The 15,917-nt window shown below is 40.9% G+C and overlaps 1 protein-coding gene across 2 annotated transcripts in view; it reads left to right on the top strand.

Moving 5' to 3' along the window:
- The window catches only part of LOC136838806 (activating signal cointegrator 1 complex subunit 2), a 151,419-nt gene that overhangs the window by 12,242 nt on the left and 123,260 nt on the right, over nt 1-15,917 (top strand). For both annotated transcript variants that reach the window (XM_067104397.1, XM_067104398.1), the window contains exon 2: nt 9,634-9,717. In XM_067104397.1, coding sequence (XP_066960498.1) covers nt 9,634-9,717 — 84 coding nt within the window. The remainder of the gene's footprint in view (nt 1-9,633; nt 9,718-15,917) is intronic.

The raw sequence follows: 15,917 nt of genomic DNA, 5'->3' as shown, positions 1-15,917 counted from the left end.
ATAATGTCTAAATTGTAGTAAGTATGGACACACAAAGAAAAACTGTCATAATGAACCTGTATGTGCTTATTGTGGATCTGACGAACATGCCACACAATGGAAATGTAGTGAACCAAAATGTGTAAACTGTGGACAGGATCACCATGCTAGGTCCAAGGAGTGTGTGTACTACATATACAATACAGAGTTGAAAATGTTGCAAGAACGAACAGGGATGTCTATCAGAGAGGCTAAATTGGAATTAAAAGTGAGAGGAATGCAAGATCCATCTAAGAAACATTCATATTCCTCAATAACAAGAGCAAAAAATGAAGCAAAAACGGAAACAGATAGAAATAACAGAGCACAGACAAGTAAATCTCAAGAAAAAATTAATAATTTAGAAATAAAAAATAAAATTGTAAAAAATAAAGAAACAGGTACAAATGAGATGGATAATATTTTGTCCAATTCATTTGAAATATTAATGCAGATAGAAACACAGGAGGATGCTGCTACTAAAGTGACAGAAGAGGGTAGAGATAGACAGGAAATTAAAGATAAAAAAAGGCCTTTGGAGAGAACACCACCCAAAACAAAGAAACCAACTATTATTAGAGAAACATCAGTTAAACCAAAGATAAAGGAGATGAAAAAGGAACAAAAACAAAAACAAGCTAAGAATATACCTTTATCTCCTAAAATAATAATAGAACCTATGAAGGCAAATGTCGAGAACACTGAAGAAGTGCAAGAGAATCATACCATAGATGATGATGATTATGTCAAGGGAGAAGAGATTACTCCTTCTCCAGTAATTGGAACAAGAGCAAATGAAAAGAGAAATACACATGATAATACTTGTGGGTGTAATGATTGTTTCATTGAATTATGCAATAACAACAAAAGCATAACAAAAGATGGTTTAACAAACATTATAAGAAATTTTATGAAATATAGAAAAAAAGAAAACACAGATTTGAGTAACCATGAAAAAGGGTGCATGTGTATTGAGCACTTAGTCTATTATAAGGAAAAACAGATGAATGTCGTGAGTAAATTGTTAGAAAAATTCCAAATTGATAATACAAAAAAAGAGAGTAAAACCCGACCGCTATAAAAAAATATTTTCAATAGTTATATTATACAATGGAACGTAAATGGTCTACAGACCAGATTACACCTAGGAGAAATACAGCATTTATTAAAAGAATATGAACCAATGATATTATGTTTGCAACATGTCAACAAAACAATATTAACGATAGGTAAATATACCTTAGCATCTGCATCAAGAGAGGAAGAGGAAATTTAGGTACTGCTATATATGTACATAACAAAGTATGTTATGACAAAGTACCTGTAAAATTTACTGATCTGCAAACGTCGAGTATTAGAATACGAATAAAAAACGATAATTATGTAATTCATAATTTGTACAATCAACCTAATAAAAATTATGACGTTGACAAAATCAAAGAATTACTTAATAATACTAAGAAACCAACGTTAATAGTAGGTGATTTTAATGCCCACAACCCAATGTGGGACTGTAATTGTACAGAATCAAATAGAGCAGGAATTAAAATAGAGGAATTCATAGATTCATATGACATGTGCTGTATAAATGATGACGAAATCAGCACATATTTTTCTAAAACACATGGAACATATTCCTCAATTGACCTAACTCTATGTACAGCAGACATAGTAGACAGATTGGACTGGAATACAGTAGATGACTTGCATACAAGTGATCATTTCCCATATTAATTTCTTTATTACAAAATAACCCCACCAAACATGCCCTCGATATAACATTTATAAAGCAGATGGGAACAATATGAATTCCACACCAGAAATATCCCACCATTTGAATATTTGAAAGACCATAATGAAACTAATGAATTTCTTGTTGATTTCATTACAAATGCTGCTGATAAAGCAATACCAAAATCCAAATCTCATCCGACAAAACACAAAGTCCCATGGTGGTCTGAAAAACTAACAGAATTAATAAAATAAAACACCAAATTGGAAGACGACTAAATAATTTGAATAGAAAATTCAGTAAATTAAACAAAACGTTACCAATATTAGAAGGAACCTTACAAAAACTGACTATATTATTATTAGAAATTGATACATTAAAACCTCTGTATAATAAAATATCTGCAAAGTTTAAAAGAGAAGTAATACAAGGAAGAATCATTTCATGGAAAAAATATGTATCAGATCTCTCTAAAAATACTCCCATACAAAAAATATGGGAAAAATTCAGGAAAATAAATGGTACCCATGTTAAACCACCTAGACATGCCATAATAAAAGAAGGGAAAAGAATACTTGATCCTAAAGAAATTAGTAATGTAATAGGTGAAAATTTAGCAAAAGTAAGTAGCAACAAAAATTTAGATGAGCATTTCCACACAAAGAAAAATAATATAGAATTAATAACAATAAATTTTGAAACAGTAGAAGATATATATTATAATAGAAAATTTAGTATGGAAGAGCTAGAATTTGCTCTGTTGAACAGCAATAAATCTGCCCTGGAGGTGACAATATTTGTTTTGAAATGATATGCCATTTAGCACCTTTGGCAAAGACATACTTGTTAGAGTTTTATAACCACTTATGGCTTAGAAATTTATTTCCTGATGAATGGCGTAAAGCTATAATTATTCCAATCCCCAAACCTGGAAAAGATCCCAGTAATGTAAGCAATTACAGACCAATTTCTTTAACAAGTTGTATGTGCAAATTACTAGAGAAATGGTAAATGCTCGACTAACATGGCACATACGAGAAAATAAAATTTTAACTCCCACTCAGTTTGGGTCACAGTGTAACAGATCTACATTAGATTCTCTTTGTAACTTAGAAGACCATATACGCCGAGGTTTTGAACGAAAACAAATTACTGTAGCTGTCTTTTTTGACATTGAAAAAGCATATGACACTACATGGAGGTATGCTATATTAAAAACTTTACAAAACAACAACATCTGTGGACATTTACCTAGGTTTATACAAAACTTTTTGACAAATCGCAGTTTTCAGGTGAGAATTGATGATGTTCTGTCTAGAACATTTCCTCTAGAAAATGGTGTTCCACAGGGAAGCGTCCTTAGTGGCACACTGTTTACGTTAGCAATTAATGATATCAGTAAAAATCTACCTACTGGTATTAAAAGTAACTTGTATATGGATGATTTTGCCATATATTATTCAGCATCTCGAATAAAACATGCAGAACGAATCATTAATAAAAGCATAGTAAAAATAGATGAATGGGCTTTATCTGTAGGCTTTAAATTTTCCATAGATAAAACCCAAGCAATCATGTTTTATAAAAACAAAAATGGAAAAAGGAGAAGAAATAGACTTAAAAATCAGAAACCATAGTATACCAATTGGCCAAACAGCAAAATTTTTAGGATTAGTATTTGATACTCACATGAACTGGAAAGCCCACATAACATACATGAAATCAAAATGTAAAAGAGCATTAAACCTAATTAAAAACTGTCGAACACTACTTGGGGAGCCGATAGGCATACCCTTACTTTATTGTATAAAGCAACTGTGCTGTCTATCGTTGATTATGGAAGTGAAATATATGGCTCGCATCAGACGCAACGCTGAAAACGGTAGACCCAATTCATAATGAGGGTCTTAGAATATGTTCAGGAGCTTTTCGATCATCATCACCAACATCTTCTTTACAAGTTGAATGTGGTGAACTACCTCTGTCTCTCCATAGAGAGCTAGTAACGATGAAGAGTGCTCTGAGAATTCAGACAAATGATTCTCCAACCAAAAAATTATTTGGATTAAGAGATGTGTTTATAAACAATCATCCACCTTCTTTCCCAATTAGAGCTAGAAGATTGTTTGAGTCACTAAATATGTATATACAATTGCCAGTAATGTTAAAATTGCCTCCTCCTTGGACAATGAATAAAATGAGAATATGTACACACTTGAAATATTTATCAAAAAATCATTCATATACTCCAGAATACCAAAGACAACATGCAGTAGAGCATATAATCCGAAAAGGTCCACATTACTCAATATACACTGACGGATCTAAATCACAATACGGAGTGGGATATGCTGCGGTATCCCAAAACAAAACGTATCAGTTCTCCTTCCCAGACAAAGCCTCTGTATTTACAGCTGAGTTATGTGCAATAGTATCGGCCATAAAAATAATTAGAGAAGTCTCATATAATAATTTTGTAATTTATAGCGACTCCAGAAGTGCTATAGAAGCTATTCAAAGCTATAATCCCAAAAATAATATTGTACAACATATAAAGTTCTCAATCCATAAATTGTATAATAAGGGAAAAAATATTGAAATATGTTGGATCCCTGCCCATGTAGGGATTAAGGGAAATGAAGAGGCTGATAAAGCAGCTAAAGAAGCGGTCCACATGACAAGAACAAATGTAGACATCCCTATCAGTGACTATACAAAATATATAAAAACAGTCATTGTAAAAAAATGGCAAAATATATGGAACGAAGAACCTGAAAATAATAAATTAAAACAGATAAAATCCAGTGTTGGAAAATGAAATTCGTCATATCAGAGAGAGAGACAAGCACAAGTGATTCTGACACGTCTTCAAATAGGCCATACTCGTTTGACATATGGACACTTAATGAACAGTCCATGTGGCCCTCTTCCCAAATGCCCAGATTGCAATGTGCTGATAACAGTTAAGCATATACTGTGTGAATGTCCAAAATATAACGTGCAGCGATTATCAAATTTTGGAAATAGACCGATAGAAGAAATTTTGTCAGAATCTTCAACGTTCTCAATAGCACCCATTTTAATGTTCATGAGAAGCTGCAAATTAATTGGAAAAATATAAGAAAAAAACAATCAATCAGTAATGAATTTTAAAATAAGTAAATTTTATGATTTTACTTAATTTATTTTAAATTTTAATATACCTTTTTAGTGAGTATGTATGGAAGCATGAGTTTAAATGTATTTATTGTGAGAGTGTGTTCCAGTATGAAAGCGTATGCCTTTTTACAGCTTTTAATTTCATTTTCATTTTCGTTTATCATCATTGACAAGTGACCTATTAGGTCCTAGTGCTAGGCTTCTAGCCTAGACTTGTCATTCCATCCTAATCCTTCGGGCCAGCCCTATGAGAGCTGATGGTCAGCTCAGTGGTCTGGTTAAACTATTTTAATAATAATAATAATATACGACAGTACAACGATCTCGAGGAAGAGACTTTGGCTTCCCCCTGTACTGTTCTTCAGCCATTGGGTCCTTTTGGGGAGACCCCAGAAGGAACCCAGGGTCTCGATAGGATTGCCGTGGTCTAGACTTGGCAAGGATGTTTTGGACAAGGTGAATTTTCTTGTGTCTTGGCAGGAGAACTCACTTCTGTCTACCCGATCGTGCAAGACGCTTCCTCAGCCTCTCACTCGCCAGAGAAAATACTACGTACTCTTTGCTGACTAAACAGGTTGACCTGGGAAGGCGCCTTTCTCACTGTTGGAGGCAGCAGCAATGAAATTGATTGCCATGGCAGTGTTCCAGACAGTCTCCTGGATTGATGTTTGGTCTCAAGCTATGTTTAGGAAACTGATGTTGTCTGGAGGTAGGGCCATCACCTACCTAGCCCACCAGACAGCTAACTTGTGTGCAAACCAGTACTCGAGAGAAGAGATGCTGTGTTGTCTCAGGTTACCAGGTTTGTTGGTTTGGAGTCGGCACTGGCACTCAGGAACGGACCAGTACAGGTAGAGTTGAAAATAATTACATTCTAATTCACCAGGTAGTGGCCAAGACCTCTGGGTCTTTGCATGTCACTGCAGCCCGACCTTTGGGTCAGGCTGGCCCTTCCTCTTTGGGTCCCAGGCTTCCTCAGCCCCCGCAGGAACATCCAGTCTTCTGCCTCTGCTGCGAAAGGAGCTCAGTCACGCCCCTTTCAGCCCCTGCCTGTTCTAGGAAAGGGGTCAAAGGTAAGAAGGGTGGAAGGTGCTAGGGGCGGTGTTACTCCCTGCTTGCTGCTGATGGTGGGGTTGGTGCCTGTCCAGCCATTGGGCAACACGGCAGTGTTACAGAGCAGAGACCTGGGTAGTGATATCCTTTCGGTAGGATATCTAGTACCTTTTGGGTCTCTGCCACCCTTCACCAATGATCTGGTCCACTTCCAGACCTACATTCCTGGCTCGTTGAAAGACCTCTCCCTGTGGGAAGAGGTGAAGGCGATGTTGAAGAAAGGCGCTGTAGAAGTCATGAAAGATCAGTCGCTGGGGTTTTATAGCTGTCTATTTCTCATAGAGAAAGTGACAGGTGGTTGGAGACCAGTTATCGACCTCTCTCCCTTGAACCGGTTCGTTCGCCAGACCTGGTTCAAGATGGAAATGGTAAGGTCAGTGCTCGATTCTATCAGAGAGGGTGACTTCATGCTTTCAGTTGGCCTGAAGGATGCTCATTTTCAAATATCCATCCATCAGTCTTCTCGCAGATACCTCCACTTTACCCTTAGGGAGATGGTGTTCCAGTTCAGGGCACTTTGTTTCAGGCTCTCAACTGCTCCTCAGGTGTTCACCTGGGTGTTCACCCTTTCTCATCTTGGGCCCATTTGCACAGGATATGTCTTCTGAGGTACCTGGAAGATTGGCTAGTCCTGGTGAGCTCTTTGTTGTTGTTGCTCCAGGGAGCTCTACTACTTGAATTTTGTCACAACTTGGGAGTGGTGATCAATTTCGAGAAGTCTGATCTCACACCCAGGCAGAGGGTAAAGTATCTGGGCATGCTGATAGATATGGCTGTAGTGAGAGCCTCCCCATCGGACTCATATATTAGTAGGTTCAGAGAGGCAGCACAGCTGTTCCTGTCATGTCAGGAACACCCGGCTCAGCAGTGGCAAGTTGTTCTTGGTCACCTGTCTTTGGAGAAGCTGGTCCCTCATTGGCAGCCTCACCTTTGTTCCCTTCTGTGGAGAATGAAGGAGTTTTGGTCTCTGTCAAGGGATCCTTTGTTCTTTCCAATTCCTCTCTTGGAGGAAGGACTAAGCCTGCTGGCTAGATGACAGGAACCTCTTAATAGGAGTGCTGTTAGGCACTCCCCCTCCTGAGATGCTTCTGTTTTTGGATGCATCAACCAAGGGGTGGGGCACACACCTGAAGGGGTTGCTGGTTTCAGGTGTGTTGGACCAGAACAACAAGGACTTCCACATCAATATCCTGTAACTCATGGCAGCCTTTTTGACACTATAGGAGTTTCAGGATTGAGTGAGGGGGCACTCCATGGTGTTGATGAGTGACAACACAACGGTAGTGGCATACATCAACAAGCAGGGAGGGTTAGTTTCCTTCCAGCTTCATGTGTTGGCATTGCAGATGTATGGGTGGGCAGTAGTACACTCAATAGAGCTCTCAGCCAGATGCATTTTGATGACTTGGAATGTAGTGGCAGACTAGGCCAGTCGCCAGGGTCAGGTGATAGGGACAGAGTGGTCCCCACACCAAGACATAGCGGAAAGGTTGTTTGACCTTTGGTGTGTGTCAGTGCTGGATCTATTCGCAAACCGGTGCAACAGGAAGTTGCCAGTGCTTTGTTCAATTATGCCAGACCCATGGGCAGCAATAGAGGCCTTCGCCTTCCCATTGTTTTGTCTGATTCGTTGGGTGATCAACAGGGTCATGATCACCCCGAATCTCAGGATGACCCTGGTGGCTACCAAGTGGCCACTTCCTGAGTGGTATCTGGCGGGACCTGCTAGCTCTACTTTCCGAGGTACTGAGAGAGATTCCCCCGTGGCACAACCTGCTGTGCCAGCCACACATAGAGAGGTATCACCCGGCTATAGAAGGGCTGGCACTTCATGCCTGGAGGCTATCAAGTGTCTCTTGCACGCAAGAGGCTTTTCCCATTGCACAGTGACAGAGATGTCTGAATACCGTCCTTGGTTTTAAGGGGTAGATCTCTCGTCCTTATGGGAGATCTCCATGCTTTTGAGAAGTCTTGAACAGTCTTCCCCCCCAAAGGAACTCAGGCCTCCTGAGTGGGATATGACTCTCCTTTTCAGGAGCCTGACCCGTGCACCATATGAGCCTTTACGAGAGTCATCAGACAGGGATTTGACCTGTAAGACTGTTTTCTTGCTTGCCCTGGCATTGGCAAAGAGAGTAGGCAAGCTTCATGCCTTTCCTTCAATGTTAAGCACTTGAGGGGATGGTGAGCTGTTACACTTGAGTTTGTCCTGGAATCCTTCAGTTCCTGATGACAGATTCGAATCCTTTTTGATCCCTTCCATAGAGGACTTTGTTGGTGGTGATTGAGACGAGATGCTAGTGTCCAGTTAGGGTACTGCAGTACTATCTTAAGAGGACTCAGCATCTCAGGTCTGAGTGTTGAGGACTCTTTGTTAGTGCTGGCTCGACCAAGAAAGAGATGTCCAAGATCACGATCTCTTTCTGGCTTTGTGAGACAGTCAAGGGGACATACTCTTCGTCTGACAAGGTAGACGGGAGTATGATTTGGGCAAGAGCCCACGAGGTTAGGGGCATCGATCCGTCTCTTGCATTCCGGAAGAACCTGTCAGTTTTACAGGTGTTATGGCAGGGGTGTGGTCCCAACAACCCACATTCATGTCCTTTTACCTTCGGGACATTGCCCACAGGTCCTTGGACATGTTTCCCTTGGGTCCTGTTGTGGCTGCTCAGCAATTTGTGTAGCTTACTTGGCTCCCCTAGAGGGACAGGTACCATCTTGCCTAAGATGAACAGTAAGCAAGAGAGAATCTGTGTGAGTGATTGGCCTCGTCCCTTTTCTCTTTTTACCTTGTAGGACAGAGAGGTAGGTAGTGGGCCGTCACATACTGGGCAGGCATGTCATGCAGGTGGGTCTAGATAACTGAGTATCCTGTCTATAATCTATTGTAGATTGTTAGATGCAAGTCCTCCCCCCCCCCCTCTCTCTAGCAAGGGGAGAGAGGGGTTAACAATAAAACAAACCTGTTGGTTTTTATTAGCTCTTTTATTGTCCCTGACATTATGGGTTCATCCAAGCCTTTTTTGAAATAATAATGCAAACTGATTAATTCACTCCCTGAAGTCTGGCAGTTGAACATCCCCATATTTTCAACATGCTAGAGGTACGGGGTTCCTTCCTAAGCTCTTCGAGACCAGGAAGAGACTCCTGGGTCGGTAGAACTTCTAATTTGTTCAAAGATTTAACCAGACTTCACCCTCCAATGGATAAATCTGCTATGTAAAGACCCAGGGTTTGTATTTTATGGCCTACCTCAGCCACCCCTCATTTTGGTACCTGGGCTGAAAGGCAAAGTGGAGTGTAGACCGACAAGTGGGTGGGGCTTCCCCCCTACCGTTGGTAGTTAATGACCTTGTTTGAAACTTAAACGGCTGTTCCAGCTCACGTTCACAAGCTAAATCCTATGTAAAGACCTTCGGTTTTGTATGTTTGGAAAAATACAAATTACTTTTAAAATTTTCTATTTTTATATGAAATTAGGTTTTAAATCTATGCTGAACTTTTTGTGCTGCGCAATAGGGTATCATTTGTTTATAGAAAAATTCTGTTGTCTTTATTCAAACACAAAATATATGATGGATGTTTTCAAAGCATTTTGTCTGTGTCCTTAGGTGGAGCCTCTTTTGGGAAGTCCCATTGATAAGAAGATAATAACAGTTAATGACAAAGGAGTGGAAAGGAAAGTTCCAGCACTGGTAAGGCATCTTTAACAATTCTGTTTTAAGGCAGCTTAGTTCATAATGCTTGTGTAATGGAGTGTGTGTCTCTAAGACTACAGCACTAAAGGCTCTCAGTGGTGTGAATAAAAAGAACCCAGAATTTTTTAAAGCATGAATAACATTTTATAATATTTCTTTTGAAGTTAATGGTCTTGTATGACAAATTATTCAAACAAAAGTTTGTTAATAAGAGCACTTTCAGCAACAGCTGGTTATGGTAATTGCAGCCTGTGAACAGGGTAATGCCTGGAGTGTATTGAAGGGATTTCCAGCCAGCTCTCCTAGCTGAATCCTAAGTACCATATATACTTGTGTAATGTTCAATATTTAAAGACCAATTTTATGGCCTAAAATTTTGCGGTTGAACAGTATTGGAAAAGTGCAAGAATTTGGGGCCAGGCTAAACGTAGGCTTTGGATTTCTTGACAATGAAAGTCAACAAAGTAGTATTTCCTTCCACAGAAGTTGACGAACAATTTTTTTTTTTTTTTTTGTAGAATAAAGACAGTAAATGCAAATGTTGTTATACTTATATGAGAATCTTTTATTATCGTTATGTTGTTTCTGTATGTATGGCTGTTCTAGGCTATAATAAGTGTAGCCTACAATTCCCAAATATAAACAAATATTAGCTGCTGTTTGTACTTCATCAGCTGATTTCTCTTCACTTATGATTCACAAAGAATTGTACATTTTTTCTTTTGGTAAAAATATTTTGAAAACTTTTGATATAAGAAAGAGTAACAGGGTAATAGAATTAAAAGACTAGTGGAATTGGGTAAAGAGAGATTAAAGAATAGAAATGAATGGTTATTATATTGTTCGCTAGTTTTAGTGGTTGAAGAGAGATTAAAGAATAGAAATGTATGATGATTATACTGTTCACTTGGCAAGCTTCCGGTAGTTATGACAAAACGATTGTAAACAAGAGTTGGAAGTTTTTTTTTTATTGTAGTTAATTTTAATTATTTGAAATGAGTATATACTGATTTTTTATACATTTTACAGGCATATTCTAAGCTTTTAGCTTCTTAGTTAAACTCAGTTTTTAGATGTCAGAATCTTAGACTAGGCTATGGTAGCGACTGCCAACATAGCCTAGGCTACCGTCATGTTTTGATTCCAAATATATAAAAAAGTAGCCTAGGCTTATTGCCAGAATCAAAACTCGAACATTACATGGGGTATATGCTAAAATCCTAATATATGCAGTAAAAAATGGGGGTCGAACATTACGTGGAGTCGAATATTACATGAGTATATATGGTACTTCTTCAGCTGCCTTTTGATTGCTGAAAGCATGCTTTTGCCTTTTGGGTGAAATTATACTGTTGATGTAGCAAGTACTATATCCAAATTGTGAGCTGTATGACTTAAGTCCATATCCATTTTTCTAATGCTCCATATTTTGTTTTCTAAGAATTTAGGACTGACAACAAGTAATGCTTAAAGGAACATTGAAGAAAATACTGAGATTTTTATACTAATATGATGTCCTGAAAAGTAACTCACATAAATTTAAAGTATTGCAATACACTCCCTGAACACCTGAATTAGCCCTGGTCACTGACCAGCCCAAACTATATCCCCATAATATCACCCACAAAGTGGGTAATTAACTGTCAGCATTACCAATGCTATGGGAAAAATCTTGTCAAATGAGTTACCTGAGGTACCGTTGACAACCCTGCTGCAAATACCGGCCGACAGACGCTGACATCCCCAATTGTTATTAGTTCGCCATGTTGTGTGGACGTGTCCCGCACTAGGCGAACTTTTGTTCATTTAGCCCAACCCCCATTTAAAGAATTTGGATATCAGATACGACTTTGGACTATTTTCAACGCCTTTTCTCCTGGATTTACGCTTTTTGACTGGATTTGGAACTTCTCTCCCGGGTTTGACTTTGGATCGGTACTTTGGACTCGTTATGGATAAGTCAGACAAGAAGTCACCGTCTGCTAGCACTGCTGCTTCTACTTCATCTACAGCTTCGACGACCAAGCCTTCTTCAGCTGGAGATGCTGCCGCTCCTCGGTCCTGCACGTCCTCCAAGCGTAGGATGAGTACTCTAAAAAACGATCGATATTCTGTTTGTATTATATGTAGGAAGGTTCAGTGTAGTATCAGTCATAGATGTGATGAATGTAGGTCCTGGTCAGTATATCAAATGGAGGATTATATGTAACAGAAAATCCTTAGTCTTGAAGAATAAGCACAGGTCAGGACCAACTGTAGGGTTACAATCAGTAGATAAGGAAGCGTTAGATTCAAAGTTATTCAAGAAGTTAGAGGACAGGTTATCATCCAGTATGTCTAGTGTATTTTCTAGCCTGATGAGTAGGTTAACTGAGAATAGAGATAGTGATAGTAGTAGCATAGTTGATTCTAATCGTTCTTTTCCAGCCCCCTGCCTGTTCCAGAACCAGCCCTAACTGGTGCTAGGGGTCATGGAGAACCGCAAGCCTTGGAGGTAGGTTCTGCCGGCCCCCCCGGCGCGAAGCAGGCAGTGTTGGTAGCAGATTCCCCCCTTCCCACTCAAGACGTAAGTTCTGAGGTTGATGTAGAGTTAGGTAAGACACAGACGAGTAGGGAAAATAGGTTAGGAAGTGTTCAGGAAGAGAAGTGGAATGTGCAGTCTTCTTCGGGTTCAGGTTCGGTTGGGGTTTCTAGTGTGACAACTTCGTCTTTGGATCCATCTTCGGTTTTATTTCCTACCTTGAGTTCTTTACAACAGAAAGTTTAAAGTCCGTGGTTCGTCGTTTGGATATGGTTTCAGGTTTGTCGGGTTCTGAAGTGTTGGAGAATGCTCCTTTGTCTTCGAAGGTTCCTTTTCCTTTGGTGGATGAGTTTGGTTCGTCTGGCAGTGGTGGTAATTCTGGTGATAAGGTTTTCAATTTGGCTCAGTATAATGCAGAATTGTTGGGCTTATCACAGGGTTATAGATTACTAGTTAGGCAATGTTTCAATTTTGGGTATTCCAATATTCACGATCACGTCTTGAAGAATTTGCCTCAGTTTGCTAATGATGTCTGTCAAGATTATCAGGGGGAGAACAGAGTAGGTCTAGTTTCTTTTCAAAAAACTATGGCCTCTTCTGCTGCTTCTGAGTTTTCCTTTTTCCCTGATTTCTTTTAAGCCTTCTTCCAATGTCTTTACACAATCTTCTTTATCAGGTCACTCTGTGGAGGGCTCTTCGGAGTCTCTTCTTGCTCATCCTGTTTTCTTTGCCGTTAACTCAGCAGAGAAAAGAATTTTCATTGGTTCAGTGCTGTAATGTTGGAGTTTCGGCAGCTCCCTCTCTCTCTTTGGGGCTGAGGTAAGGTGTACCTTTGGCGGGGCTGTCTTCTTTACCACCTTACACGGACACGGGTCCTGTGGTTTTCTCAGGCTTGTGGTCTAGATGCTTCACAGGCGGTTGCGGATTCTTCCGCATCCATATTTTCACCCTTTACTGGGCTTAAAACGTAATGTGTTCACCGCAGTTCTTGCGGATGCTACGGCAGTTGACGTTTCGTCTGCACCATCGTTGAGTGTATCAGTACCGATGGTGTCCTCAGCCTCTCCTTTCACTAGAGTAGCTGGTAATTTTCCTTCGTTAGTCCTCATTGGTTCCACAGCATGTAGCTTGTCCTGAGAAACACCTTTGAGTACTGGACCAGTAGGTATGTTCTCCACCTGTCCAGCGTTGGCGGTAGGTGCTCCAGTGGTTACTGCGAGTGTGGTTCCTTTCATCTTCTCTCCTTCTACTTCTGAGAAAGCGTACTGGACCAGTAGGTAAGTTCTCCACCTGTCCAACGTCGGCGGTAGGTGCTCCGGTGGTTACTCCGAGTGTGGTTCCTTTCATCTTCTCCCCTCCTTCTACTTCTTTCTCAACTTTTCCTGCAGCTATTTCTGTTCCTCCTTCTAAGGTGTTCAATGTTGGTTCGGCTTTGGTTCTGGGTCATCAGGGAGTCCTTTCTCCCTCTCCCTTAATCAGTGTGACTTCAGCTCCAGATATCCGTTCTTGTGCGGCGTTGGTTCATCTGGCGTTGGGTGGATCGGGTGTTGCAGCCTCTCCGCTCGCAGGGGTGGGGGTTTGTCGCTCAGGTGTTATGTCATCGTTGCTGGGTGGTGCTGGGTTTGCGCAGTCGAGTGCGTCTGACTCAAGGGTTTTGTCATCGGCTTTAGTTGGTACAGGGTTTGAGCAACCGGGTTACGGTTGGCGATGGGGTTGGCATACCAGGCTAACATTTCAGCTGGCTGTACAACTTTCTTTGGCAAGAAGAGGAGGGACTTCTCTTTTAATCATCTTCCACCTCACCATCCGGACATACATAAGAGGGTTCTATCGAGGGCGCCTTTTGCACTCTGCAACAGTCTTTTTAGAGAGGAGGATGTCTCTTCCATGGTCAATTTCGTGTTGTCATCATCAGCAGTAGCGTTACAGGAGGCTATGATTCGTGTGGCTGCTCAGGGTTCAGGTGATGTGGCCAGTATGGTGAACTTTGTTGCTTCTAACTCATGTCTCCGGTGTCAGCAATTATGCATTGCCGAGGGTACAGAGTGTTGAAGTATCTAGCCCTTGGCTGAACCTTGCCTCCTCTTTAGAGGAGCTAGTAAGGGCAAGGGACTTCTTATTGAATCTATACAAGATATTAGGAATTCGTCTAATCCTTGCCAAGAGTTGCCTGGTTCTAACACAATCTATAACCTTTCAGGGATGAGGATTCTCTCTCTTCCTTTGAGGTTTTTTTCCCAACCCTGGAGAGGATCCAGTCGGTCCTTCAGCAAGTAGAGGTGTTCCTGTCCAAAGGGAACAGCCGGTACCTGCTTGGAGAAGCCTCTTATGGAGAATGTCTTCTCTCTCTCTTTTAATTCTAGGGTCTCGTCTCCGGGGGCGTTTCTCTTCAGGTATGGCTCAGGAATCGCTGGGACTTCCGCAACGAGAAGGCAGTTATAGTCTGGAGCGATTCTCGCCTGTCGGATCTTTGGTGGTGTTCAGAAGAAGTGCATCTGATGTTTATCTGTACTCAGATGCCTCAGATCAAGGTTGGAGAGCAATCTTGGAGGAAACCCAGGCTTCGGGTCTCTGGAGGGATCAGGAACGAGAGGAGTCAATAAATCTTTGGGAACTCAGGGCTGTAAAGGAAGCCCTCAGGTGTTTTTCAGTCCTAGTGCGCAACAGAGTGTGGCTCTGTTTTGCGACAACGTAACTCCGTGTCATATCTGAAGAACTCGGGGGAGCTAGATCAACAGAACTCAATGCTATAACTCTTAAAGTCCTGAGAAGGTGCGAAGAACGGAAAGTGTCTCTTCTTCCCCAACTTGTATCGGGGAGTCTCAACACACTGGCCGACTCGTTAAGTCGATCTCGTCAGGTATTGTGGGGGGGGAGAGTGGACTTTGGCTCAGGAAGTAGTATGTCCGGCTCTCCGGAAGTGGCCAGCATCTGTGGGCTTTTTCGCGATGAGATTAAACCATCATCTTCCGGTTTATTTCTCACCAGTGGTAGACCTCATGTCAATAGGCACCATTGCAATGTTACAAAATTGGAATCACATGTAGGTGTATGCTTTTCGCCATTCGGTCTCATTCATCAGGTAATCAGGAAATTGCGGAAGAGTGTCAACATGTCTATGACTTGAATAGCTCCTTGCTGGCCCTACGCCCTTGGTTTCCTAAGCTCCTTACAGAAGTTCCGATGTTCCTTCCCATGCGGAAGATCTCCTCAGACAACTGCATTTTCACCAGTATCATCCAAACCCACGTGCGCTGGACCTAGTTGCAAGGTGACTGCCAAGCGAGCAGATCGGACTCTCTAAAGCTGTGTCTAGACGGCTTTCTTTCAGCTTGAGAAAGTCAACCCATAAGCTTTACCAGGTCAGCTGTACAATGTATAGAAGTTGGTGTCGTAAGGAAGGTCATTCCATCTCTAGACCTTCATAGCCAAAATAGCTGATTTTCTTTTATTCTTTCAGAAAGTCAAGGTTCTTTCGTAGTCGGCTGTTGCTGGCTACCGCTCAGTGTTTAGCAGTACATGTAGTTTCCATCTTCCCGAAAAGTTTTAGTAGTAAGATCATCCATGATTTATTACGTTCCTTTAAGTTTAAAGGTCCTGTCTTGCCGATCAGGCTCCTCCGTGGGATTTGTCGGAAGTCTAATGTCAAGACAACTGATTAGGTGTTTTTTCTTAC

Source organism: Macrobrachium rosenbergii, chromosome 5 (genome assembly GCF_040412425.1).
Source record: "Macrobrachium rosenbergii isolate ZJJX-2024 chromosome 5, ASM4041242v1, whole genome shotgun sequence".
Classification (NCBI taxonomy): Eukaryota; Metazoa; Arthropoda; class Malacostraca; order Decapoda; family Palaemonidae; genus Macrobrachium; species Macrobrachium rosenbergii.
This window is presented reverse-complemented; position numbering and strand designations above follow the sequence as displayed.